The sequence below is a fragment of the Lissotriton vulgaris genome, chromosome 7 (genome assembly GCF_964263255.1).
Source record: "Lissotriton vulgaris chromosome 7, aLisVul1.2, whole genome shotgun sequence".
Taxonomy (NCBI): domain Eukaryota; kingdom Metazoa; phylum Chordata; class Amphibia; order Caudata; family Salamandridae; genus Lissotriton; species Lissotriton vulgaris.
Window position 1 is genome coordinate 1,565,916,115 of NC_141695.1, and position 27,438 is coordinate 1,565,943,552.

Here is a 27,438-nt window from a genome sequence, read left to right on the forward strand (position 1 = left end):
AACTGGGGTATCTTCCGTCACATACTTGGGACATGTTCTATCTGGGGAGGGTATCAAACCTAAACTGGATCTGGCTAAGAGTATTGTGGATGCTCCTGTCCCTACAGACTAAGAGCCGGTCAGGTCTTTTCTTGGCCTTGCGGAGTTCTACTCTAAGTTTGTTCCAAGTTTTGCCTCCACTGTTGAGCCTAATAAGGACTCTTCTAAGAAAAGGTACACATTTTGTTTGGTCGCCAGAATGTGTTTTGGCTTTTAACTCCATAAAACAGGCAATAGGTAAGATGCCTACACTTGGTCACTGACTCCAAACAGAAAACTTTCTTAACTACTGATGCAAGTTTGAGTTGTCTTGGAGCAGTGCTTTCCCAAGTTGATGGGGGTGGGGAAAAGGTCATTGCATTTGCCTCAAGGGCATTGAAGAAAGCAGAACAACAGTATTCGTGTATCGAAAGAGGCTTTGGCTATTGTCTGGGCAGTTAAACACTAAGTTTTATCTTTTGGGCATTTCCGTTTTTAGTTAGATCTGATCATTGTCCCTTAGTTCAGGTTTTCTCATGTGTGGAGAGTGAAAGACTCACCCCTAGACTAAAGCACTGGAGTGAGGGATTGGAGGAGTACAATTTTCAAGCGCAATATCTCCCTGGCTCTGCCAATAAAGCAACAGATTGTTTATCTAGACTCCCCATTGGCTCTTGTAATGATACTTTAGACCATGACACTAAGTGTTAGTTGGGTAAAGAAGCCTGCTATTTAAGAGCTGGAATGGGAGCAAGCCTTGTTGGAAGACGTGTTGCTTCCTGTTCAGGATTGTGTCATTAAAGGATGGCCCGGCAGGAAGAGAATAGATTCTGATCTACTATCCTTCTGGTCCATCAGGAATGAACTTACTATGTCAAGGTCAACTCATGCGTGGTGAGAGAGTAATACCTCCAGATGGCTTAAGACCTAAGCTAGCGAATCTTGCTCATGAGGGACATCTAGTAAGAAATCTCATGAAGTCTCGGCTACGTGAGAGGTATTGGTGGCCCGGAATGGACAGCCATGTTGAGAAAGTTGTTACAGATTTCATTCAATGTGCTGCCAGTGATAAATCCCAAGTCACTAATACTGCTCCTTTGTCACCTGTTGAGGTTACGCGTGAAGTCGGGACCAAGCTTGGTTTGGATCTCATGGGTCCATTTGAACTTTTGAGTCCTTCCGAGAGGTTTGTGATTCTTTTGGTGGATTATACTTCCAAGTGTGTGTCTACCAGGTGTGTAAGTTCAATCAACACAAGGGTTGTTATTGATTTCCTGAAGGATGAATTTGCATGTGAAGGCATACCTAGATTCCTCATCACAGATAATGGGGTACAGTTCATATCACAAGAGATGCAACAGTTTTTCAAGGACTATGCCATCACTCACCAGAAAACTGCACCCTATGCACCACAAGCTAATGGACTCGCAGAACGCATGAAAAGGGCGGTAAAGGCATGTGTGCAAAGAGCTGTTAAGAGAAAAGTTTCTCTCAAGAGTGTTTTTTTATTTCAAATCTTTTTTATTTGAGAATGCAAACAATACTGAGGAAAAAAAACAAAAATACAAGAAATGAAAATAAGACAGTAATGCATGGATAAAAATACAAAGTACTATCAAGAAAGTAATACAATCGGGTTCAAAACACACCAATGGGAAAGACGAAGCATTTTGAGGATGGAGAATTTTCAAGTGATGGAAATTATACATAACAGCCATGCAAAATACATTGGTCCTGTAAAATAAATATAAGGAAAGAAAGGGGGAAAAGATAGGAGAGAAAGGGAAGAAGCAGAGAGATAGGCAAGGGTAAGGGGGGCTGGGGGAAGGAGACCGTGTAGGAAGGAGGGAAGATGGTTAGCCAACAGCAACAAGACAATAGCCAGTAAGCTTAGCCCAAGACAGCGAAGTCGCAGCTCCGGGGTAGATGCCCATTATGAGATAAGTGAAGGGACATGAAGAGGAATTATATCACCAATATAGTCTAAGGTGGGTCGTAACAAAGCTCTAGTGAATCAAGTAAGCTCCAGAGTTTGTTATGGGGCTTTCGCCAAGGAGATGAGTGAAGGATGCCATTGTCTGCTCCCCTTAAAGAGGCCATCCATTCATGCCAAATTTTTAAGGAAACGTCTTAAGCACTCTTCCATTTACTCAGAACGACCTTACAGACAAGTGTGAGCATGAGGTCTAGTAAATGTCTATCGTGATCGTTCAGTATTATCGGGTCAATCGCCCCCAGGATACCATACGCGAAGTCTCCGAGCATCCGAAAATGGAAGGTTCGCTGGATGTAGTTGTAGATCTTATCCCAAAACGTTTGGAGTAGCGGGCAGTGATAGAGCATATGTGCCAAGTCACCCATGTGGGATTTGCAGTTCCAGCAGAGGGGGATGTCGAGGAGCTTGAGCTTAAATAGTTTTTTCGGTGTCCAGTACGATCGGTTAATTAACATAAACTTAGTCGAGATAGGATCGGGGATATTTTATTGTAGAAAGGCTTGTGGTGGATCTTATCCCAGTCGAATACCAAGTTGGAGGAATTAGGTTCCTTCTCCCAGTTCTGTTCGAACTTTCTATGGGCTTTCTGAGGCACAGGAGAAAGGATTTTATAAACTTTTGACACCATATGGCCCATGGACATGAGTTGAAGCAGTTTCCTGCATAATGTAGGTACGTGTGGCGGGATGGCTCTGGCAGAAACAAGAGCTTTGAGGCGTAGGAACTTGTAGAAGTCGAGTGGTTGGAGATCAAATCGTGTTTGTAAGGTGGCAAAAGGTAGAGGCGTGGACCCATCATAAATGTCTTGCAGAGAGTTCAGACCTTTTTTAGACCAGTGTTCCCAAAATAGGTATTTGCCTTCATCTTTAAAGGACGGGTTGAACCAAGAGTGTTTTAAGAGATACTTGGTGGAATCATCGCACTGCTCTCAATGCTGTTTTAGAGAAATCTCCTTTTCAAATATTGAGAGGGAGAGTAGCTTTATCCAAACTCAATTCTGCTTGGTTACCTCTCATAGAGGGTCCTGTGTTGGATAAGGTGGAGGTTGATGCAAAAGTTAAATCTTATGAAGAGAGGTACAAGGAGAGGTTTGTCTTTAAGAATTCTACCAAACCCATCACATGGAACGTGGGTGATTGACTTGTTAAAAAACCACGCTGGCATAAAAAGGGCATCACTGAGTTTATGGGTCCATTTGACATCACTTCTGCTTACAGGAATGTAGTCACTGTTCATTATGGTAGCAAATGGAGTATGTCTCGCTTGGTGAGATTTCGGGGTGACAAATCCTTGTTTCCATTATGTTCAGATGATTTGCCTGTTCCGAGTTTTCATTCGGGGGTCCTTCTCCAAGATTTCGTTGTCCTCCAAAACGTCATGTAGACTATGAAATGTATTTATTTCTATTGTGTTGTTTTGAGTTATTTTTACTATGCTCTCACTTGTGCAATTCTGCATTCTCATGCCTATTCTATTTCCTTCTTCATTCTTTCTCTACCTTCTTTTCTTCATATTTTTAGTGAGGGGGATGTGTTGTGTTCATTCTAAAAGCTGCATGTGCTTGATGTTCTATCTCCATGGTAGCGTCTCGTGGGAGACAGTTATTACCAGGAGAACCAAGCAGGCTGGCAGCAGGAGTTGGTGGTTCGTCACTACAATTATTAAAAGACATGAAAACTTCCTGGTACGATTCTTTTTAACACACTCCCCTTTAGCAATGACAAAGCACCTCTTAACACCCACCCTCCTTTTGAACAGTGGCTCAGTAAGCCAGATAGCCTATCAGTCCCAACCAACGGGGCAGAAGGTGAAACATGGCGAGGACAGTAAGATGCTGCCAATCCTTAACTGTTTCGCTCTTCTTTCGTCAGCAGACCCCAGCTCTGCAAGTATCAAATGAGACTTGGTGACTCTGGGAAAGACCAGAGGCTGTAGATTACAGAGTTTCACCTCGGTTTAGCAGATCCATAGTATTTTGCCTATGCAGATTCTTATGCCTCCATACAGAAGCAGTGCAATGCTCCCCAAAGATCACCATCCCAGCAGAACTTCAGCAATGCAGTCAGTGCAGCATGTGGTAGTACTGGGTGGTGTAATCAAGCCTTTGTCATGCACACGTCTATGGGTTTAGGAGTTCAAATCTGTGTGCAGATCCATGTGTATCTAAGATGATGGTTTACACAAGATGGCATTGACCGTTATAAAGTGAAATACTTGGGGCAGATCGGCTGTAATATGGAGTAATATCAAGACAAAGGCCTTTGTCTTGATATTACTCCATATTACAGCCGATCTGCCCCAAGTATTGAGTAATATCAAGATAAAGGCTGTAATAAGGAGTAATATCAGAGGCGCATCATGACCATGATGTCTAATCTTTTGTTTTCTAGTCCTTTTCATTATATGCAGATTGTTGGCCATATTATATGAAGTGGCGGGTGGATGCTAATGTTATACGAGTACATTTTGGAATGGCTGCAATATTCTGGAGTAACTAACTGCACAATGTAAATAACTGGCATATGATGAAGATACAAGGATTATATTACTGGACTATATTAAATAAAAGACTGGATCTCATGAAAATGAAAAGTTGGTGATTGAGACAAAATTACTATTTCTTCATTAAAAGTTAAAAGCTGGTATTTGAAAATAATTATATTGTCCTCTTGGGAACATTCCTTTGTGCAGGAGTAGCCCGTCAGTAGATGTGCCGGGACTCTGCCCCTCTTTATTTCCCAAGACATGAGTGTCTGTCCTGCTAGGCAAAGCACCATACCACCACTTCCCAATAAGTCAGTTATGTGGGATCAGCAATTCTCACGGACACCCCATCACTGTGAAAAGTTAAGGAAGGTCCTCTTCTCATCGCCTGAACCAGGACATGGCTAGCCAATGAAAAGCAACAGCAGGATTTTCCATTATTTCCCTTACCTTTTCCTAGCCTCCAGCTCCCTCCTGGGTCATCGTGTTTCTCCCTCCCACCACTCGCTGGTCCTGCCTTCACCGCCGTGGCCTGGTTAAGTGCTTTACTGGTTGTTCGAGTGGTGTGAGTATGTATGATTTCATGTGTATTTACTTGTATGTCTTTGTGAATGGATGGATAAGAGTTTGTGTGCTTGTGGGTGGGTGGAAGTGAGTGTGTGCTACACTACACTAATTAACCAGTCACCACTGTTTCCCAGCTGGGGTTGCAGATAGAAATAGCTTAATCTTATATTTTTTTAGGAAATTACACTGTTTTGCTGCTGCGTGAAATATTTCTTGAATAATGATTCACAATTTCTTTTGGACTGCTTTCCAAAATATTTGATTATCTCTAAATAAAACTACTAACACCTGAGCTTGTAGGCTTAACACATCGTAGCTCAGCCTTCTCGGCTATTAGGATCTGCTGAACAAGAGGGATAACTATGCTGACTAAGAGAGGTCATCTTTTGTTTTCTAATCCCTTTCGTTATATGCAGATTGATGGTCATTATATGAACCATTGGGGTGGAAAAATGGAAGGAAACAGGCGTCAGAGGTAAACTGAGATACTTATTCATTTCTGAAAAATGATAGCACAGCTGTGTCAAACTGCATCCTCCGGTTATATGAACGGAATATCAAATCCAGAGAGATTTGCTAAAGATGTAGTATATAATACAATGCATGCCTTAACTTTATCTTTTTTTTCTTTTCGAGCAACCACCCAAAACAACCGGGAATGGTGAAAATCAGTCGGTAGACTTTGAAGTGTTTACAAATTTCTTGAGAGCCCATACCACTAAAGATGTACCGCATGTAGCCATTTCTTTAGCACTTTAGATAAATGTACTGTAAAATACAACATCTGTTTCCATTTATTGGACTGCATAGGGGTTGGCTAATCACAATATTCTGTAAACCATTTGCCAGAACATTCGCTAAAAGCCGACATTAAGTGTGCATATCCAATTTAAATTAAGCATACTGTATGTTTCAAAACCCAAGAAAGTTTCCTACCCTTTGGAAAAGTGTGCGCAGTGCAAAAAAAATAAGATGCAAGTTCTGATAACAGACCCCATCCGTTTTACGCATGAGCATCATTGTTAGCACAATACTGCTGTACCTCATGAGGTTATTTCGATGGACACAAGATTAATCCTGGGTGAGATCTAGTGGTTAATTTGGTAAACACTTTTGGTAAACACTTTGCACACGCTTCTCTTCCATAACACAAAAGGTGTGAAACCAGATGGATTTTTATTAATGTTATTTGATGGATTTAACACATTGAACTTTAATTTTCTTTCAATATCTTCGTTTATAACTTCTTTACATGAAAAAACGGAATGGCATAAAGAAATCATTTCAACATTATATTAACATAGTTGTGAGAAGAAAGGGAAATCATGTCCCACTTGGGTCTTCGCATCTCATGAGTCGAGGGATAAAGTACTCCCTGACGAATATTATAATAATATTGCAAGCCATGAGGAGTTCCTGGACCTTGTACAGGAATGAGGAAGGTGGCCGAGTTCCTTTATAATGTCATGGAACTCAGATAAGCAGAACTAAAGAAAATTAATACAGAGCTTTACTCAGAACAGAGTTTTCTGATTTGGGGGTAAATCTTTTTAGTACCTTGAGATTTGTGTTATAAACAGGTATTAGAAGGGCTTGGACGATTTCATTTTAAATAAAACGGGTCACTTAATTGAAAAATTGTACATAGATCCAGAGCTGTTGAGATTCCAAGGATGAAAAATTTGAAGAAACAAAAGTATCCGATTGGTTGTGGGTGCTTTTCCTCCCGTTGTCCATTAGGAGATCAGTGAATGAAGATATTATAACTGGCTAGATCTGGTGAAAAATTTTGTTGCGGCCATCATTATGTGATTTGAGGGTTTAACACATATTCAAGCATGTTCTATGGTAAAAATGATGTATACAAAGGAGTAACCCAGACTCTGTGGGAGGTCGGCAAGAGAGGCAGGGGTAACAAGAATGGGTGCAGAAGGGTGGGAAATCGGGTTAATCCCAGAGATAGATACTACCCTCAAAACTTGATGTAAAATTTTAGCTTTGTATTCAGTATCCATAAATATACTTTGAGCTCCCACAGTTGCAATGGTCACTACTTTTTGGTATAGTTAATCTGAGAACATATCCTGGAATCAGATGGTGCAGGAAAAAAACAATACGGAAAAGACTAAATTGAGTCCAGTGGAGCTTCCTCCACCCATGAGATGCTGGAAGTCAAGAAAGCCACGATCATGCTATTTTAAGACTCACTGCAAACTTGAACTTAAATGTGGCACCATGGCTCTCAAAGTTCCATTCAATGCTGTGGAATCCTCAGCATCATTTTGTTTTTGTGGGTCCTACAAAAAATCAGCATATTTACAAAAAAGAAAAGACTACAGTCTCTTACTGGCATGGCTGTTGCCTATACATACCTCATTCTGTGGCCTGTGTTTTAATAGTCTACAAAACTTATGTTGAGTTGGTTCACTGGGCATAGCAGTTGGGCACAAGATACAGCCATGCACATAGTAAAAGGCCATGCACAATTGGTTTTGTGGATAAGGAGACCTGGGTGCAAGGTATGAGCAGGCTATGCACCCACAAACTAATGCAAATGGCCAAAGGCCGTTAGTTTGATGGCTATGACACACCCTGTGTCCAGTTCCATGGACACAGTGGTCGCTAAGGGTACCAAGGTTAAATCCAAATTCTTGCTGAAGGCCATACTCTGCATGCAAACTATAAAAGCTATGCACATATCTGGGGGGAGGGGGCCCAGTGTGTGCGACGCCCAAAACAACGTGGACAGAGCCACGGCTTCAGGAACACCGAAAGCATAACCACGCTTGCCTGAACAATGCATCTGCGTGGTTAAGGCAGATGGGGCTAGTGTTCAGGATGGACGGGGAAGCATGGGTACAGAAGGCTCCAGACGAAGAACAGGTAAGTGGGGCAGGGGCCGGGTTTGGGGGGGGGGGGTTTAAAGGGCTAGAGGAGTATTTTAAGGGGTCGGGGTACGTTTGGAAATGGGGTCGTTTTTTAGGGCTCAGGATGGAGGGAGGGATAGTTTTAAGGGCTTGGTTGGGGAGGAGTTTTTGGGAGTGGGTGTGGTTTTAGGGCTCAGGGGGGGGGGGGGTGTCATTTTTTTATATTGGAGGCAGGGTTTTACACCTCAAGGCAGTGGAAGGGATTGGGGTAGCCTCAGGGTAGAGGTCGTTTTAAGGGCATAGCAGGTTTAGGCCTCAGGGTGGGGTGAGTTAGGGGGGTTGATTTGTAGGTCTTTAGGGCGGGGTAGGATATGGTAAGAGGCATGGCTTTAGGCCGAAGGGAAAGGGGTATTTTTAAGGGCAGGGCAGGTTTAGGCTTCAGGCCAGGGCAGGCGAGGTAGGGCTTTCAAATTTTAGGGCTTAGGGCGAGGTTTGGAGTAGTGGCAAACCTTAACCATGCACATCCCCTTACCATTCATTCCTTTAAAATGAAAATGCGTGGTTAAGATACATTCGTAGTTCGGGCTGCGTGGTACAGGCATGCGTGGTTGATCAACGCGTGCCACTGTCATACCACTATCTCTAGGTGGTAAATGAAGTCAGTACCGAGCTAGGCAAAATTTCACAATGAGCCTGTGATCATGAGTTGTAATGAGATTTTGGGTGAGTTCAAATGTTGTTGCTCTCCATAACTGGCACATTCAATTGATTTTACAGTTTTGTACTGTCACCATAAACATCCCATCGACTCGTGTTTTAGGGAATATATCTTCCCAATCCATTCAATTAACTCTTTTAGGAAACAGAATTGTTCAAGAATTTATTATGCTTGCTTTAAGTAGATTTCTTGTGAAGCATCCCATCATAAAATATCAATATGTGCATGTCTCTACTAGCCCTCATTGTTTAATCAAAACCGTTCAAGGTTTTCAATGATGTTACCAAACAACAAGGCCAATCAAAAGTCCCAATTTAATTTTTACAATTTAAAAAAAAAAATAAGTAACCCATAGATTTCCCAGACTCACAAACAACTAGTTTAGCACATTCTACATTAAAGCAAGCAAGGTATAAGCCCTACTAGTTCAGTAAATTACCTCTCTGTGTTTTGGTGTAAATTAATGGAAGATCCGTCATCCGGTAAGGTGTTCTGCACAACACTGTCAACACATTTAACCATCTCTTCTATAACAAGTTCTTTAGGGAAGCTTCCAGGCTGTTCGTGCATTCTGCCGTTGTGAGTTTCCAGACTGCGCTTTGGTGGTCTTGGTGGAGGAGGCGAATGGTCCGGAGGTGGGTCTGAATCCTCATTTGACTGCTCTTTCCATTGTTCCTTGATGCAAAAAACACATGTATCACAATTTTGTTTATGTATGAGGGACGCTCCCTCTTTAAAATAATAAAGAATAAAAATAAATATGTAGAAAAATCCATACAGTGGAGGAAAAGACAATACACCATTAATGAACTACCGATCACCCCATTTGCATTGTCCCAATATATTGGTATTAATGGAGCAATACCAACTCAAGAAAAAAGTAAAAAGCTCAAATATTTTTGACACGAAGTTCAGGGTGAAATAATATGATGGTGCTGTTAATAGTTTGACCTCTAAATTGACATACTTCATAGACATCTATGTCAAATATGACAGTGTTGCATCATCAACATACGGTTAAGTTAAGTGTGGCTCAAATGGTTAGAGCGGCAGACCCTGATGCAGGGTCTGGTCCAGGACCAGGGTTCAATACCCGCCTCGGCGGGTCTTGGGCTCAATTTCATCGGACCTGATAATTCTCGCCTCGTTGCCTATTCTAATCATGGGTCCCACTCTGCAACTCTGGGCAATAGCTTGCTTAACCTCCACAATGGCCCCAACAGCGCAGGGATGCCTGGCATCACCTTGGGGGTGCCCAGGAGTGGACATTCCACAGGTAACAACCAGGAAGGGTTCCTAAGCGGTATACAGACAGCGCCGGGACACCTCTGTTGGAGGTAGCTGTGCGCTTTACAAATGGCATTTACAAACAGCGAACAAAAGTGCAAGAAGCAGGGTATATCAAAGGAAACCTACTTATACAATTGAAGGAGTCCAGGTAAAAGACAAAAATAATTATGCAGACTAAAAAGAGGGAGAGGAGAGATGAAAATGAAGCAATGAACTAAAAGTAGGGCAGCAACAAGGAGAAGAATTAAAGGTGAAAATGGAAAAATATGTTTGGCGGTTTTACGCAATTCTTGAGGAAAACTTCCATCACAGGAAAACTGGTTTTCTTTAATTGTTCCCAAAGAATGATATTCCCAGGATATCGAACCCCTTTGTTGGATATCCTGAATATGGAAAAATATCATGCACGCGTTATTCCCTTGATCGCATAGATCCTTTATTTCACTGGTGGACCTTAAGTAGCTCCTTCGTCCCCTTCTCTGTCAACATTGTCTTTTGTACAGTAACTCGTCACCCTCTGCCACCCTAGCCAACAAGCTCTTCTTTTTTCTCTTCTCATCGTCATACCTTCACATATACAAATACCAGTTTCTTCCCATTCTTGGTTTTGTTCTTCTTTAGCCCGTTTCAACTTCTGCCTATACTCTAGCACCTCTAGAACTACCTTAATAGTACTCCTACCTATCTCTTGATACATATATATGCGATATACATTCTTGGTCTTCTATCTGTGAGCTACTTCTAACCTTTCACCAACTACTGGGGAAAAAATGGACGTTCAAACCTGAATGCTAAACTAACAACTAAAGAAAGGCTTATTTCAGTTAGTCAGCTTCAACTCTGAAAGAATACCCGTGTCAGGCATGGTTACCTTTAGATCACAAACTTGTTATAAAAATGAGGCTCCCTAAGTTGAAAAAAGGTACAATAATACATTGTATGTCAGTAATGCACTATAATCCATAGTCAATATGGTCAGATTTCAAGGACAAATATTGACTTTCAAGTACTGTGCCAATATGAAACGAGAACAATCTTTCAGAATCACCTAATTTTAAGTATGGGATATCCTGACAATATGTGTTAATTGCCTAAACACAATCAAGAGTCTCTAACTCCTGGAAAGACTTTTAAAGTGAACCAGACCCAAAAACTGTATTAATATCAGTCCAGATCTTACATTTTGGCACCAATAACTTTCAATCTCTACCCAGCCTGAACCTGGATAGTCAGATGCGGCAATACACTAAAATAACCAGACAGAGGCAGCATTGTTCCCAGCCTCAGGGAAATTAACCAAGAACCTGTGTCAAAAAACACAAGGAAAATAAAGTAGAAGAGATACAGTTTAGGATTGGAACATGCATCCTAAACAGCATAGCCACTCGATGGGTCTCTGTACAATCTTAACGTTTACTATAGCCTTATAGCCCGCCGTAGAGGGCTATACCGGCTATTAAAGGCCCTCTCCAGCGTTAAAGGCCCGAGCCGAAGGCGAGGGCCTTGAAAAAGGGAGAGGGACTTTAAAAGCGGTATAGCCCATCTACGAAGGGCTATAATGTTATGTTATGTTATGTTACTTAGTTTTTTTGAGCGCACAGCTGCCCCAGCGAAGGGGCGTCCTGGCGCTATAACTGAAAAGGCAACATAACTAACAGAGTAAAACGGTCAGAACATTTTAATAAGGCAGGGGGAAGAGATACGTTTTAACAGCCTTCCTGAAAACCAAAAGATCTTCTATAGATCGAATGTGCGCAGGAAGCGCATTCCATAGCTTGGAAGCCAACACAGTAAAAGAGCGACCACCTAATCTACTTTTTTTAAAGCGCGGAACAAGTGCTAAATTTTGACCCGCAGAGCGAAGGCTACGAGATGGCGTATACAGGGTCAGAAGATGCTGGAGAATGGTAGGGGTGTCCGTTTTGAGGATTTTTTACGCGAAACACAGAGTCTTAAACTCTATGCGCCTGATTACTGGCAGCCAATGTAATTTACAAATTGTGCTGCGGGCTGAACAGAACCGTGGCAGGCCTACCAGAGCCCTGGCAGCCGCGTTCTGCACCCATTGGAGTCGCTGGACCTCCGCCTGATTGGCACCCAAAAACAGTGAACTTGCATAATCAAGCCTTGATGCAATGCTGGCTTGAATCACAAACTGGCGAGTGGGGGCATCAAAAAATTTGAGGATAGGCCTCAAACCACGCAGGATGCCAAAGCATGTAGATGCCACCTTCTTAGTATGACACGAGAAGGTAAGTTTGGAGTCCAGCCACACGCCAAGATTTTAAGTTCGGAGACCGGTTTAGGAGGGGGTCCCAACTCGTTAGGCCACCAGCTCGCACCCCACAGATCTGGATGTTTCCCTAACACCATCACCTCGGTTTTGAGGGCGTTGAGCTGTAAACAGTTGGTGGTAAGCCAGCCAGCAACAGCCCTCAGACCATCCGCAAAGTTTGATGCCAATTGGTCAGAGTCCCCATTGAGAACCACTGCCAGCTGGGTATCATCGGCGTAAGATACCATTGTGAGACCACAACTCTTCGCAACCGCCGCCAATGGTTGGACGTATAAGTTGAAAAGAGTGGGGCTCAACGCCGACCCTTGCGGAACTCCTTGAGTAATGGCGTGAGGTTTTGATCTGAACGGTGGCACTACTACCTGAAATGATCGTTCCGAGAGAAACTATTGGAACCAATCCAGCGCCTTACCAGATATGCCTGCCTCACCAAGCCTACGGATAAGAATGGAATGGGATACAGTGTCGAAGGCGGCACTGAGGTCTAATAAGACCAGTGCCGCCGTTTGACCTGCATCTAGTACAGAGCGGAGATGTTCAACCATATATAGGAGTGCCGTCTCTGTACTATGGCCAGATCTAAAACCATTCTGTGTGGGATCCAGTAGGTGTGCAGAGGTCAGATGTTTCGTTAAGATGTTATTCACATGAGCCTCTGTGATCTTTGTCACCCATGGAAGGAGGGAGATAGGTCGATAACTCTCCGGCTTCACTGGATCCAGTCCTGGCTTCTTTATGATGGGCATGACACAGGCAGCCTTCCAACTAGGTGGCACTGACCCGGTGGTGAGGGATTGATCCACCAATTGTCGAATCGGTGGGAGGCAAATAGACGCCGAGTCCAAAAACTGGGCCGGTCTCAAAGGGTCATCCGGCGAACCAGACTTAACCTTGGCCGCTAGGAGATTAAACTCCGGTTCCGATGGTATGGGAAGCGTAGCCAAGCACTGTGATGAACGCAATATCGTATTGTCAGAATCAGCTTTGGGAAAAGAGCGATAGATGGTGTTAACTTTCTCCACAAAGAAGCTAGCTAACAACTCGCAGTGAGCAAGGGAGCAAATCTCCGTAGTAGGAAGTCTGTTCGCAGTGAGCTCCTTCAAGACCTTGAAGACCAGTTTGGACGGATTGGAGCTAGCCTGGAACTCACCAGCATAGTAGTCAGTTTTTCCTCCATGCTCTTTCGGCTTGACGGCAGGTGGCTTTAATCCGCCTAAGTGCCTCCGAGTACCAGGGGTTAGGCTGAGAAGAGCGATTTCTGCTCCATTTGGCCGGAATGAGTGCATCAAGCGCTTGGACAATCCAGGCGCCAAAGATGTTGTAACCAGTTGCAACGTCATCTTTAAGAACCAGAGGAGTGGTGGCCAAAAGACGGTGGAAGTCCTTTAGTTTGAGTTTTTTCCAGGGACGCCTGAAAGATATTTTATCAGGCTTCCCGGTAGAGCGTGTTACCATTGTGACACAGAGCTCAATGATATGGTGATCGCTCCATCCCATAGGTCTAGGAGGAGAAACCTTGACCAGTTGGAGGTTAGTGAAAACCGGGTCAAGGATATGGCCACCCTCATGGGTCGGGAGACGGACCAGTTGAGATAACTGCACTGCTTCGAGATCATCCAGCAAACTACTAACCGACGGTAACTCCGTGGCATCAAAATGTATATTAAGGTCGCTGATGATGGTTATATTGGAGGAGGACAGAGACAGAGAGCTGACCAGCTCTGGAAGAGCTTTCCTAAAGGCACAGTCACTCCCTGGGGGGCGATATATCAGAAGGCCTGATAGTGTTTGTGTCTGACCGACGCTGATGGAAAAATGGGCGCACTCAGCCCCGATCAAGTCCATGGGCTTCCAGGTACAGGTATGGCAGTTTTTAAAAGCTACGGCTATACCGCCTCCTCTTCCCTTACGATTTAAGGTGTGGATTGCATAGCCCGGAGGAAGGGCCAAGTTGATAATAGCCACGTCCTCATCGCCTAGCCAGGTCTCCGTCATAAAGAAGGCATCAGGGCCTTCTAACGAGATCAGCTCGCATATATCTCGATGGTGCTTCGACAGGGACCTGACATTATGGTGCCAGAGTTTAAAGGTACTGGGAGGAGGAGGTATCTTCTTCCGATGTAATGGTACCTGACTGGGGGCTAGCAACGGTGCTGATAGTTCCCACCGACCACAAGGGCAGGTATGGAGACCACATAAGGGAAGGCTATTAGAACATTCTGTCACTAGAGGACAGAATGTTCAAACAAAAAAACAAAGCCTTTTGGGAGAGTGAGGGGATTGGAATCCCCTCAGACTCCTTGACCCCTTTGTTCACAGCCAGAGCTGTGAACAAAGAAGCATTGGAATGTTGGAGCTCCAGGCTTATACCAGCCATTATAAGCCCAGAGCACTCAATTGTTTTCAATGGAGCTCCCAACATTCCAATGTTCTAATATGTGACAAACTCAAATGTCAGACTAACAAGATTACAAAATCAAAATAGCCCCACCAGCCATGATATGCAGAGCAGGGCCCCAAGAACTAACAAAACATCAAATGGGAGACTAAGTTCTGAAAAAGTACATGAATAATATTCAGAACCACGGAAACTGTGAAATAGGGCGGGATGTAGGAGTGGAAGCAGGGCTTTATGTGGGGCGGGGCCCTCCAGGTGCCAGACTCAACAGTAGTTAAAAGCTGACGTTGAAACGGGACTCTTTCGGGCCTATAGTCTGTCCTTTGCTTTACAGGCAAAAAAAAAATGCTCGGTTTCTGAACAATTGCTGTACATGTGGTTCAGACAACCCACGTGGGCGAGGTAGCTCTTTTTAACCCCTTCGCTGCTGCGGCGGCAATTCCGCCGCAGCGCTAGGGGGTTGGGGGGGCCGCGCGGCACTCTCCTGCTGGTGATGGAACCGCTCCCTCATCAGCCTCGGTAGCGATGTGCTTATGACGGAGCGGTTCCGTCATGGCCCCGCCCGCTCAATAGAACGCGCCGCGCAGGCGCGGCGAGCGGGCCATGACGGAACCGCTCAGTCATCAGCACAGCGCTACCGAGGCGGATGACGGAGCGGTTCCGTCATCAGCGCGGAACGGGTTAAATATCTCATATCCAGCTTATGTTACGTCACAAACACAGCATTTGCGTTTTGCAAGATGTTTTTCTGTAGTTTTCTTTTCCCGCAGCATATACATTTTTAATAGCACGTAGTGTGAGCTGGACAGCCAGTCTGTTGTGGGTGTTTATAAAGCTCTTTTATGTGCACATTTTATTGATGTTATATCATCATATAAATCAGGGGGTAACACAGAACCCCGCCTCGCTCCAGGGGCCCCCTCACTCAGCGGGAGCCAGCACCTGCGTAGCCTCTCATCATGAAGGTGCGCACGCCCCGCATCTTAATAAATTAAATGGTGCGCAGCCACACGCCCGGGGCCCTGACCGGGTTTAGAGGCGCTTCATTAATTAAATGGTGCGCCGAGCAAAGCAGGGCCCCGGCCGGGCATCAGAGGCTGCCGCTCTTCACAGTGTTAAATTAAATCAAGACTGAATTAAATGATGCGCAAGTTCAACTAGGCAGTGCACACGCGAGGCCCTGGTCAGGCCTCTGAGGCAGTGTTCTACATAAATTAAATGGTGGGTGGGTGCGCGGTGCGCAGTTGTCTCCGCATCTGCCAGCCTGTGCAAGTCCAGGGTGGGGCTTGTGACCGATTTCATTGAATTGGTCATGCGCATTGCGGAGCGGAATTAAAGTATGCGTAACTTGTGAGGTAAGGCAGCCACGCCAGAAACTGAGAAGGACCGTCCTTCACTTACCGAGCACAATAATTCAAATTATTACTAGAGCCCCTGCCTGCTTGGCTAGCCTGGCCCTGCCCCTGCCGTGTCTCGTGCCTGCCTCTGAAGCTGCAGGTCAGGCCTCAGCAGTCAGCCCTTCAGGTGAGTCTGAGTCTGTCGAGGCAGGAGTGGTCCGTGGGTGGACCGAGCCTACACCACTCTGCATTTTCCAATTAGCAGTTTTGCGTTTGTCTTTATAGAAGGTGGCTGCAAGTGAGTCCTAGACCATTTGGATAAAAAAAAATTCAGACCCGGCTACAGCTTTCTTACTGGACATGAGGCCACGTGGCAGCTCTGATTTTCACAATTATGCAGCACCTCTGGTTGGTAAATTTGCTCACAACATAGCCACATGGGCCATCAACAAGCTTTTAGGGTGGAGAGATGTGGAGAATAATGCTGACAAGGATGGGAAAACGAAAGGGACATGTATGAGGGAAGTGTGACGTCAAAGAGTGGGAGGGGACAGTATTCACGCTATGTGTAATGCGGGTGCTCTTGTGGTGCTCGGGGTCTCAGAGTTGCTTGAGCAAGAGGTGGTGTTGGGTTTGCAATGGGAGGATATGCATTGGTGAGCAGCTGGTGGTTAGGTTTAAAAACATCAAAGATGGGTCAGATTGGACAAGTTAAAGAAATGGGGAGGAGGATTTCATCTGCCCATGTATGCCTTTAAGGAAGTATGTGTGGCTGGGGCCGGGCATTTTTATTTTAGGAGTTGAAACTTTACCTTGAAAATTGTATTTTCTATTGTGCAGTCAAAAGGCCTTGGGAAATGCGGCAAGAAAGCAGGGCCGAGAGGCGGCACTTTGTTAAGTCGGATGGGTTTAATATTCAGAGAATGCAGGCGCTTCGGTGAACTACAGGGATTCAATTCTGTCATTTGCCTACTGTTCCTGAACAACTTTACTATTTCATCTTAGAAATACACAATTAGGCTCAGTGACTTGGAATGGTGTTGCTTTAACAAATGAAAAAGGATTTGAGAGAAATGAAGGAGTTGGGCTCAGTGGAAGCATGCATCTACTCTAGGAGTCTGTGTTTGACCTCATGGTCACACGTTTGAACTTCAGGGAGCCCACTCAGCCTACATCCTTCTGAAGATGATAAAATAAGTACTGCTGAGCTGCATAACAATACATGTCTGGACACAGATTTGATCTTTTTTGAGACAAGGCAACGGTGCATCAAAGTTGTTTCGCTATCGTGTTTCACAGGGAGAGAGAAAGAATGTGCTGTATCTACTAAGATATGGTGAATTTATTCTCTCTCCCAGTGTTGGTGCACTTTAGGGAAGCAGCCCAGCTTACACTGGCGCTGCAGGTACAGTGGCAGGGACCCAGAGGTCTGAGGGGCCCACTGCACCCTGATTATAGTTGTATTTTATAATTAAGGCTGACTGTTTTCCGTTTTTACTGATTTTTACAGATACCGACAGAAAACCATATATTTTCCTGTCTGTATTTATTTTACAATGTGGATAAAAACGGAAATTGGGTTGTTTTTAAGTGATTCTAACCGCTGTCAGTCATGACTGCCGGGCCAATAGCTGTGGGGATTGACAGGCAAGGGGATTAAAAAATATATATAGATTTTAGTAATGAGTCTTAAACAGCAATAGATTTGCACAACCTTGATACAAAAATGAACATATTTACTTACAAGTTTATCATTGAGTGTGTATAGATCATTGAAACCAGACTGGCACGAGTGCACATTAACTGATTAAATAAATGCAGAAATATACACATTTCAGCACAATTTTTTCACAAAAGCTACAATAAATATGTATAAATACAGGTAAAACTAGCAAAAATAATATGTATATATACAGATGGAAATTACAAAAATATAAATACCATAAAACCGGGAACCCAATTTATAACTCAAACAGTAGCCAGAGGGCCATTTCCTTCCTTGCGCAGGCCCATGACACACTGGCTATGCTACTGCTCATAGCAGCCATTTGCCAACTCACATACCCTTATGCCATAGTACAAGGACATGTGCGCTCTCTGAAACATAGGTTTTGTACTGGAAGAAGAACCTTCCAGTACAAAAACTATGCTTTTAGGCTTGTTCCACTATGTATGTGTGTTGTACAATGCAGCTCACATGTAAAATGGGACAATCGAGGAGAATTTAAAAACCTTTCTCCTTGTTCCACCTGCCTTGAGGAGGTGTTAAGATTGTGGCACAAACCCCTCTCTATCAATGCTGTAGATATGGATTTGCATCTAAGTCCATCGGTGGTCACATGGGAAAGCCCATGCACCAACCACAGAATGCCCAGTAGACGGAATGAAACAAAGCAGCGCATAGCACAATTTTGAGTTACTTTGGGATAGTATCCAATGCAAATCATGGATAGTAAATCGCACCCTAATACTTTGTGAGAGGTTTGTGTCACAAACCCTATACGTAGCATTAGTAAATGTGGACCCCTGTGGGTGGTGAACGGCTGACTTAAACATGGTATATTTAATACACAACCATTGTGCACGGACATATTTGTTATTGACTAAACTGTCTCGTAAGAGAGTTTGAATGGCAGCTTTCAGGCCTGTGGCTTGCAGCAAGGCCAAGGCGGCGGCCAATTGCAAAATGAAGGTATTTTATGAGTTGGAAAGGACTCACAAATTCATAGGGAGATTGAATTTGAGGACTGTGTGTTATTTAGTGACACTTATGCCTTCCATGTCAATTTTTGGGGAATGCGTACTACTTGCTGGAGTTTTTAGTATGAATTCTACTTTATTTTATTTCTGGACTGGCGGGCCAGTTTGGTGAGGGGTGGGCATAAAAACTGATAAGCCCACGTCAAAAGGTAATTAAGGCATTAACTGGAGATCAGATGGGAATGGGGCGACAGATAGGTACTGAGGGGTAGGCTGAGGATAAAGGAGGCGTAGGTGGATAGGACATTTTATGGAGGCGGACGGATAGGCTTGAAAGGACAAGGGTGGATGTAGGTCCAAGTGGGTGGGTCTGCTCTATTAGTGAGGCAACGAAATTAGGCTGAAGGCAATGTGTGTGGTGTGCAATTTCGGGAGCGTACACCTGCCAAAGCGTTATTTTACACATCAGACCTATCAATTCAAGTTACTCAGAACTCGCAGTTTCAGCAGAAACAAAAAATGATCGCCTGATTAGGAAATTATTTCTAATGGGGTAAACCAGCCTTTGATATTAGAACCTTTGGTGGTTCTGGGGATGCATTCACCAGATCAAATATGGTGGAATATGTCTCCAGAAAAAGTCCCCGAAATTGTGTGGCAACCCCAGTTTTTTTGTTAACTCTACATTCCTTAGGGGCGATCTCGAAACCCTAAATTGATTTGGCAGCACAAAATGACCAATACCCAGCTTCCTGTACTTTCAAGGTCAAAATGATCACATCAGGATTTCAATACATTTGGAATCAGTGCCTTAGGAGAGAGTCTGTTGTGACTGCGGCCTGTCCCTCAAAGGCACAATAGACCTCGTTTACAATATTTTGACACACGGCAGCACAGCAAGCCTTCCTGCTTCTCTGTCGTGCGTAAAAACAAAAAGGCAGGAATGCTCCGTATCTACAAGATAAGGCCCATTCCTGTCCTTCTCCCCTGCGCCATCCATGCATCAGTGCAGACACTTGCCTCATTTTGCAAGGGTACCGGTGCTGAGGAGACGTTTGTTTTTGTGCAGGAAGGTGTCCCTTTCTACACAAAAACAATCATTAAAGGCATTATCTCTATGTGTGATTCAGAATGCAGCACGCATAGAAAGAGAAAAAAAAGAGGAGAAATACATATTTTTCTCCTCGTTGCTCCTTACGCCTCACCTGGGGATGCGTAGGATTCAGTCGCATTTCCAGCTTTACAAAATGTTGTAAATCTGGGAATGCATCAAGTTCCATGGATGTTACGTGGGAACACCCACAGCAACACCTAGGGAATGCCCCTTTCATGCAGACTTATGCGTGAAAGGGTAAACATATTTACAAAGCCATGAAAAGTCTTGCAGGATGACTTAACATGGCCTTGTAAACATGGGGAAGCCCATTGCGCTGCCGGTGCATCAATAAAAGTGACGCACCGGCGCAGAACAAGTTACTTACCTTCGGTAATGCTTTTTCTGGTAGATACAGTATCTGCCTGTGGATTCCTCACCTTGTGAATATCCCCCTGTGTCAGCAACGTTCGGAAAACTCTTTTGTAGCACGCCGGCGTGGACGACCTCAGGAGCACGGCATCGCGCGCGACTCTGGTTGACATGACCGACTCCTTATTAGGCCTACGTCGGCGTGATGACATCAGTTCCGCCCTTTTTTCCGTGCCTTTGAGGCACCCGGATGTACCAATGACAGTAGGTATACATGTATACAGTGTACATAGTACATTCAATTCAAAACTGCACACATAGTGCATAGCAAAGGTATCAAAAACCCAATATATATACAAATATAAATATACATAAAAATACAAACTCAGGAATAGCAGAGTGCACAAAACGGGGAGGCGGGTGGGTCAGTGAGGAATCCACAGGCAGATACTGTCTCTACCAGAAAAAGCGTTACCGAAGGTAAGTAACTTGTACTTCTGATAGATACATCTGCCAGTGGATTCCTCACCTTGTGAATAGAGTCCCACAGCAGTCCCCACTCCCGGAGGAGGGTGTCCACTCTCCTATACCAGAAAATCCTGGAGGACGGAGCGCGCAAAGTGGCCGTCCCACCTCACCTCGGAATCCAAGCAGTAATGCTTTGCGAAAGTGTGGAGGAGGCCCAAGTCGCGGCTCTCCAAATATCCTCAACAGGTACACCCCTAGATAAAGCAGAAGTAGCAGACTTTGCTCTAGTAGAGTGAGCTCTTATACCCTCAAGAGGGTCCTTACCCGCCAGGGAGTAGCAGATCTTGATGCATAAAATTATCCATCTTGAAAGAGTGCGCTTGTGCACCGATTTTCCCTTCCTGCAGCCAGCAAATCCAACTAACAGCTGGTCATCCAACCTGAACTACTTTGTCCTGTCCAGGTAGAAGCTCACCGCCCTCTAGGGTCCAAGCGATGAAGCCTCTCCTCCTCCTTGGAAGGGTGAGGGGAGGGGGAGGATAGAAGGTAGGGAGGGTAATAGATTGTTCTAAATGGAATGGAGTTACCACTTTAGGCAGAAAAGCAGCCCTGGTACTGAGAACCATTCTATCAGCATGAATGGTCAAGAACGGGGGCTTAGAGCTAAGAGCCTGATGCTCACTAACCCTCCTTGCCGAGGTAATTGCGATCAGGAAGACCGTTTTGAAAGACAAAAGTCTCAATGTAAGAACAAGGTTCAAGTCCCATTGAGGAAACCTAAAAGGAGTAGGGGGAAATTTATTGGTAAGGCCCTTAATGAAACATAAAACAATCGGAGATTTAAACAAAGAGAGCTGGTCAGGCAAACAAAGGAAAGCCAATAGGGCCGACAAATAACTTGATAGTTGCCACTGCAAAACCCTGCTGGGCCAATGAAATTGCAAACTGAAGAATACTGGACCAACAAGCACTGAAAGGGTCAATGGACCTCTCCCCACACCAAGCAACACATTTAGACCACCTATAAGAATAGATGGACTTGGTGGAATCACACCTGGCTGATAAAATGACATCCACCACATCGTGAGGGAGAGAAAAAGAGCTCAGGTTGCCCCGTTCCATCTCCAGGCTTGAAGGTGTAAGGTCTGGAGGTGGGGGTGTAGAACCTGCCCCTCCATCTGGGAGAGGTCTGCCCCGTGAGGGAGACCGAGCGGCGAGCACGAGGAGAGGTGGAGAAGATCTGTGTACCACACCCTTCTTGGCCAATCCAGGGCGATCAATATAACTTGGGCCTGGTCTTGGCGAATCTTCGTCAGAACCCGAGGAATCAAGGGTATGGGAGGAAATGCGTAAAGGAGTTGAGAGCCTCAAATCAACTGAAACGCGTCTCCCAGAGCTCCTTGCATCGGAAACTGGAGACTGCAGAACGACGGGCAGTGAGCATTCTCGTGAGTGGCAAACAGGTCCACCCGAGGAGTTCCCCACATCCGGAAGACGTGTTGAACTACCTTTGGCTGAAGCCTCCACTCGTGGTCGGCCGAGAACTGCCGACAGACTGGCTGCACATACGTTCAGAACTCTGGCCAGATTTGCCATCAGACAAATCCGATGGTCCTGAACCCAGGACCAGAGACGCAGAGCCTCTCTGCAGAGACACCGCGATCCCACTCCTCCCTGCTTGTTGACATACCACATCGCGGTGGTGTTGTCCGTCAGGACTTGTACCGACCGACCGTGAAGGGAAGGGAGGAAGGCCTTGAGCGCTAAACGTATAGCCCGCAATTCGAGAAGGTTGATGTGAAGCAACCTTTCCTCTGGAGACCAAAGACCTTTGACCTCCAGGTCCCCCAGATGAGCACCCCACCCTAGAGTGGATGCATCCGTTATCACTGTGGCCACCGATGAGAGGCAGCTGAAAAGGCTTTCCTTGAGACAGATTGCCTTCCACGCCCCACCAAGACAGATCCGCCGCAGTTTCTCTGGAGATCCTCACTGACTCCCTGAGATCTCCGTTTTGCGGATACCACTGGAGTGCCCTTATGTGCCAGCGTGTATGGTTGACCAACAGAATGCAAGAAGCCATCAGACCAGGCAGACGAAGGACCTTCAGGACTGGAACAACCGCTCCATTGTGAAATAAAGGAATCATCTCCTGTATGTTGCGACTCCTTTGAGGAGGAGGGAATGCACGACACACAGTGTCCAGTACCGCACCTATGAACAGGTTGCGCTGGGAGGGCACCAGGTGAGATTTGGGTACATTTATTGAAAAACACAACCTGTGCAACAACTGAGTTGTCTCTTGCAAATGATGGAGCACCTTCTCCGGCGACTCTGCTTTGATCAGCCAGTCGTCCAGATAGGGGAACACTGGAATCCCTGACCTCCTGAGGTGTGCTGCCACCACAGCCATCACCTTGGTGAAGACTCGAGGCGAAGTAGTAAGTCCAAACGGAAGGACCGCAAACTGGTAGTGTTGCAAACCCACCGTAAAACGGAGATACTTGCTGTGCGACTTCAGGATCGGAATGTGAAAATACGCATCCTGCAAGTCGATTGACACCATCCAGTCTTCTTCCAGCAGCGCTTGAAGAACCTGCGCAAGAGTGAGCATCTTGAATAGAGGTTCAAAACCCTGAGGTCCAGGATTGGACGAAGCCTGCCATCCTTCTTGGGGATCAGGAAATACCGGGAGTAGCATCCCTGACCCCTCTCCTGCTCCGGAACCACCTCTATCGCACCCTTTCTGAGAAGAGCCAGGACTTCTTCCTGCAAGAGAAGCAGGTTGTCCTCTGAACAAAAATCTTGGCAAGGAGGGTAATTGGGGGGGGAAACTCCCGAAAGGGAAGAGCATACCCATTCTCTACGAGATTGAGAACCCAAAGATCTGAAGTAACCGATTCCCAATCTCGTAGAAAATAGGTAAGCCGACCCCCTACAGGACCCGCATGATCCAGAATGGTGGATCTAGGGCTGCTTTGCTGTTGTAGGTGGTAGGTGGGTATTAGAAGAGGAAGTTGAGGAGGAGGAGGCTTGACGACCTCGGGCATGGCCCCTTTGTTTGCCTCTATAGGACTTATACAAAGGATTCTGCTGTTGCTGCTGCTGGTGTTGGCTCTGCCTATAGGCACGAAAAGAAGACCTTCCAAAACCCCTGAATTTCTTGGTGGAAGAGCCTCTAGCCTGTAAGCCCAAAGATCTTGCAGTCGCCCTGCTATCTTTGAACCTTTCTAAGGCCGCATCAGCCTTTTTTCCAAAAGGCCAGTGCCATCAAAAGGCAAACCCAACAGAGCAGCCTGGACATCAGATGAAAATTCAGACTATTTCAACCAAGCGGCCCTTCTAGTGGTGATTGAGGAACCCATTATTCTGGCCAGAGTCCGCCGTGTCCATGCCACTCTGAGTCACCTGGCGAGCCGCAGCCTGCGTGTCAGACACAACCTCATTGAAGTTCTTCCTAGCTTCCTCCAGGAGCTTTGATGATAATTGCCTAACTGTATCCATCAAGGAATGTACATATCTGCCCAGCAGACAAGTAGCATTTGTCGATTTCAGGGCCATGCTACTTGACGAGAATACTTTCTTGGCATTCTGATCCAATTTTTTCGAGTCCTTATCCCCTGGAACTTGGGGAAAAACACCTGCCGACTTTTTAGAACAAGCCGCCTGAACAACCAGACTTTCTGGCGAAGGATGGGAAGTTAAGAACTCAGGGTCACGAGGTGCAACCCTATAGCATCTTGCCACAGTTCTAGACACCGCAGGAGCAGTCAAAGGCTTTTTCCAGACTTCCATTATCGCTTCAGTAAGAGCCTCAGTGAATGGGAGAGTCGGCTCAACAACAGAAGAGGGTGAATGTAGAACCTCAGTAAGAATGTTAGACTTAAACTCTAGTGAAGGCAAAGTCAAGTTAAGCAGTTCTGCAGCCTTTTTAATTACAACATAGTATGGTGCCACATCCTTAGAGGGTGCATCCGAAACTGCAAGCAATCCCTATTCTGGCGAAAACTCAAAACCACTTGCACTATGCAGATCCTCAAAATAATCTTCCTGATCCTGAGGTTCTCCTTCCACTACTTCCGGATCCTCATACTCCTTCTCTTCCATGAGACACTGTGCCCTACGCCTCGACCACTCCAAACGAACCAAAGTCGTCGATCCGGTAACGACTCAGACTGAGCCGGGACCGGCGTCGAGTGAGGAACTGGAACAGCCTGAGGATGGGAAGCTGGAACAACGTCGAATCTCAAATCTGATCAAGAGGCCGCTCCGGAACCGGCGAAGCCGTGCGCGGAGTCGATGACCTCGGCAGCGCCGATCCAGGCCAAGATAGATAAGGCGTCTGCGTAAACGGCAGAAAAGGCGCCGGAGCGTACGCTTGAGGGACGCCCAAATTAAATGACAATGGACCCATGGGACCAGCCGGGACCAACAGTGGGATACATTGCTCTGGCATACACGCCATACATGGCGTTAAGGAAATGCGAGGGGTCCTGTCCAGGACCAGAAAACTGAGGGTACGAACGCACTGGCTGCTTCAGAGGAGGCTGCACCAGAATCATTTCTTCACGACTCTCCTGTCCCTCTGGATGATGCACCCGAGTCGCTGAAGCCTGAGGATTCTCATCGTCTTCTTCCTCATGCTCAGAAGACTGACACGCATCCAGAGACGGATTCAGGTTCGGTTCCGGATACGGAGATGGCCCTCGGGACTGAAAGGGCGAGGCTTCACCTTCAGGCTCACGAGATGGTGAGGGAGACCAAAAGTCCTTACGGTGCTTACGGGATGAAGACCTCTTCGTCGAATCCGACTCCATGCCGGAATGATGCCTCGAGCTAAGCTTCTTCCTCTTATGCTTTTTCCTCGAGGAACCCGAAGCATGACCCGAAGCAGACTTCGACGCCGACTCCGATCGAGACCTCGACCTGGATCTCGATCTCGTCTTCGACACCGACATCGACTTCGATCTCGAGCATCTGGATCTCGACCTTGAAGACCTCTTGGCATCTTTTCCCTTTACCTTGGCCAGAAGAAGCTTAGCCTCTCGTTCACGTAGAGCCTTCGAGTTCATCTTTCAACAGGATCGACATCCTCAGACATCGTTGTCCGAGCCCAGACACCACAAGCAATCACTATGAGGATCGGTTATAGACATCATCCTAGCACACGATCCACATTGCTTAAACCCTGTCTTCTTCGACGACATCTTCGGCGAAGAACAACAGCTTGAAAAGATACAGAAATACATAAATAGCAACAAAGTTATTGTGTGCAACACAAGAGATCCCAGAAACCGTTAGCGTCGACGACACGGAAAAAGGGGAACTAATGTCATCACGCCGACGTAGGCCTAATAAGGAGTCTGTGACGTCAGCCGGAGTCGCGCGCGCGATGCCGTGCTCCTGTGACGTCGTCCACGCCGGCGTGCTACAAAAGAATTTTCCGAACGTTGCTGACGCAGGGGGATATTTACAAGGTGAGGAATCCACTGGCAGATGTATCTATCAGAAATTTGCTTTTACACAAGCCCCCGTGTTTGCATGCATAATGCAAGGAAATGTGCCTGAAGGAAAATGAGAGGGGACTGGTTTCATAAGCACCCTCTACTTCAAGAGGACTCTCTTCCAAGGCTGGACTTACTATTTATTCCATTGGGCATTTCCCCATGGGGGTTGGAGCCATAGGATGCCAGTTTTTGACTGAATAGTGCCACTTTTGGCACCTCTGCCATTTCCTTCAGCACCCCAAGGTAATTACAACAGGCGCATCAGGCACTTTAGAAGAGATAGTGTAAAGAGGAGACTAGGACAGAGAGATGAGAGAGTAGGGGGATTAGCTACTGTTGGTTGAGCAAGTGCAGTGGCACCCGGGCAGAAAGCTCGAGGGGGCTCATTGAACCCCGAGACTTGCTCTGTCATTACTCCAACAGCAGTCAAAAAGGAAATTTTCCTTGCTCTTACTGAACCCATTGTTAACTTGCTACACCACTGTGAGATTCAGTTGAATAACCCTTTTCCCTCTATTTTGTTTGGATTAACATATAACCATTGGGGTTGTACAGACTCTTGCAGAGCTTAATTTGAAAAGAATAAGTGCCAGGGCCCTTCTCGTAAGGCCATTGCAGCCTGCACCATGCATTGCCCCTGCCAGCACTGCCAAGGACAGTACCAACATAACACCTAGCCATCATACTCCTACAAGTATGATAATTCAGACTATTTCAGGCCACACAAAGCTATAATAATGGCGTGAGAGGCCGGTATCATTCATTCTCAATGTGATTTGAGCTAATAAACATGGTTGTTGTATACTCATCTCAAAATTAAACAGACTACTCCACCATGCAGTGGACTGTCATTAGAGCCAGTGCTACCAATTAAGTGCTGGTACCGAGCACCTGAAGCACTCACTCATTAAGCATTTGTGTCTTGCATATTATATGTTGTAAATATAATCACTATGTGAGCAAAGCGTCATCTGTACATTATTCTGTTGTATGACTGTGTACTATATTGCACTGCACATGGATTGATTTGATACTGATGTCAGAAACTCAGATTTGCTTCCTAATGCAATTCACTTGGAACAGAACGAATATGCTACTTACCAGTATGCATCTGTTCTTGGCATGTAGGGCTGCTGACATTCATATCTGTGCATAGATTGCTGCCTAGTGTTGGGTCCGGATGATTGCACATTGTTATCCTGGAAGAGTCTTCGAAGTATCACGAGATAGGTGGCTCCTCCCCTGGACTACAGTGCGCATGGGCATCCTCTCCATCCTCAGATTGTTTTTCGCCATTGTGGCAAAGATGGAGTGTAACACCGTTAGT

The 27,438-nt window shown here is 45.6% G+C and overlaps 1 protein-coding gene across 1 annotated transcript in view; it reads right to left on the minus strand.

The window, feature by feature from the left end:
- The window catches only part of PTPN1 (protein tyrosine phosphatase non-receptor type 1), a 451,311-nt gene that overhangs the window by 15,103 nt on the left and 408,770 nt on the right, over nt 1–27,438 (minus strand). The window contains exon 8 of the mRNA XM_086932463.1: nt 9,090–9,325. Coding sequence (XP_086788589.1) covers nt 9,090–9,325 — 236 coding nt within the window. The remainder of the gene's footprint in view (nt 1–9,089; nt 9,326–27,438) is intronic.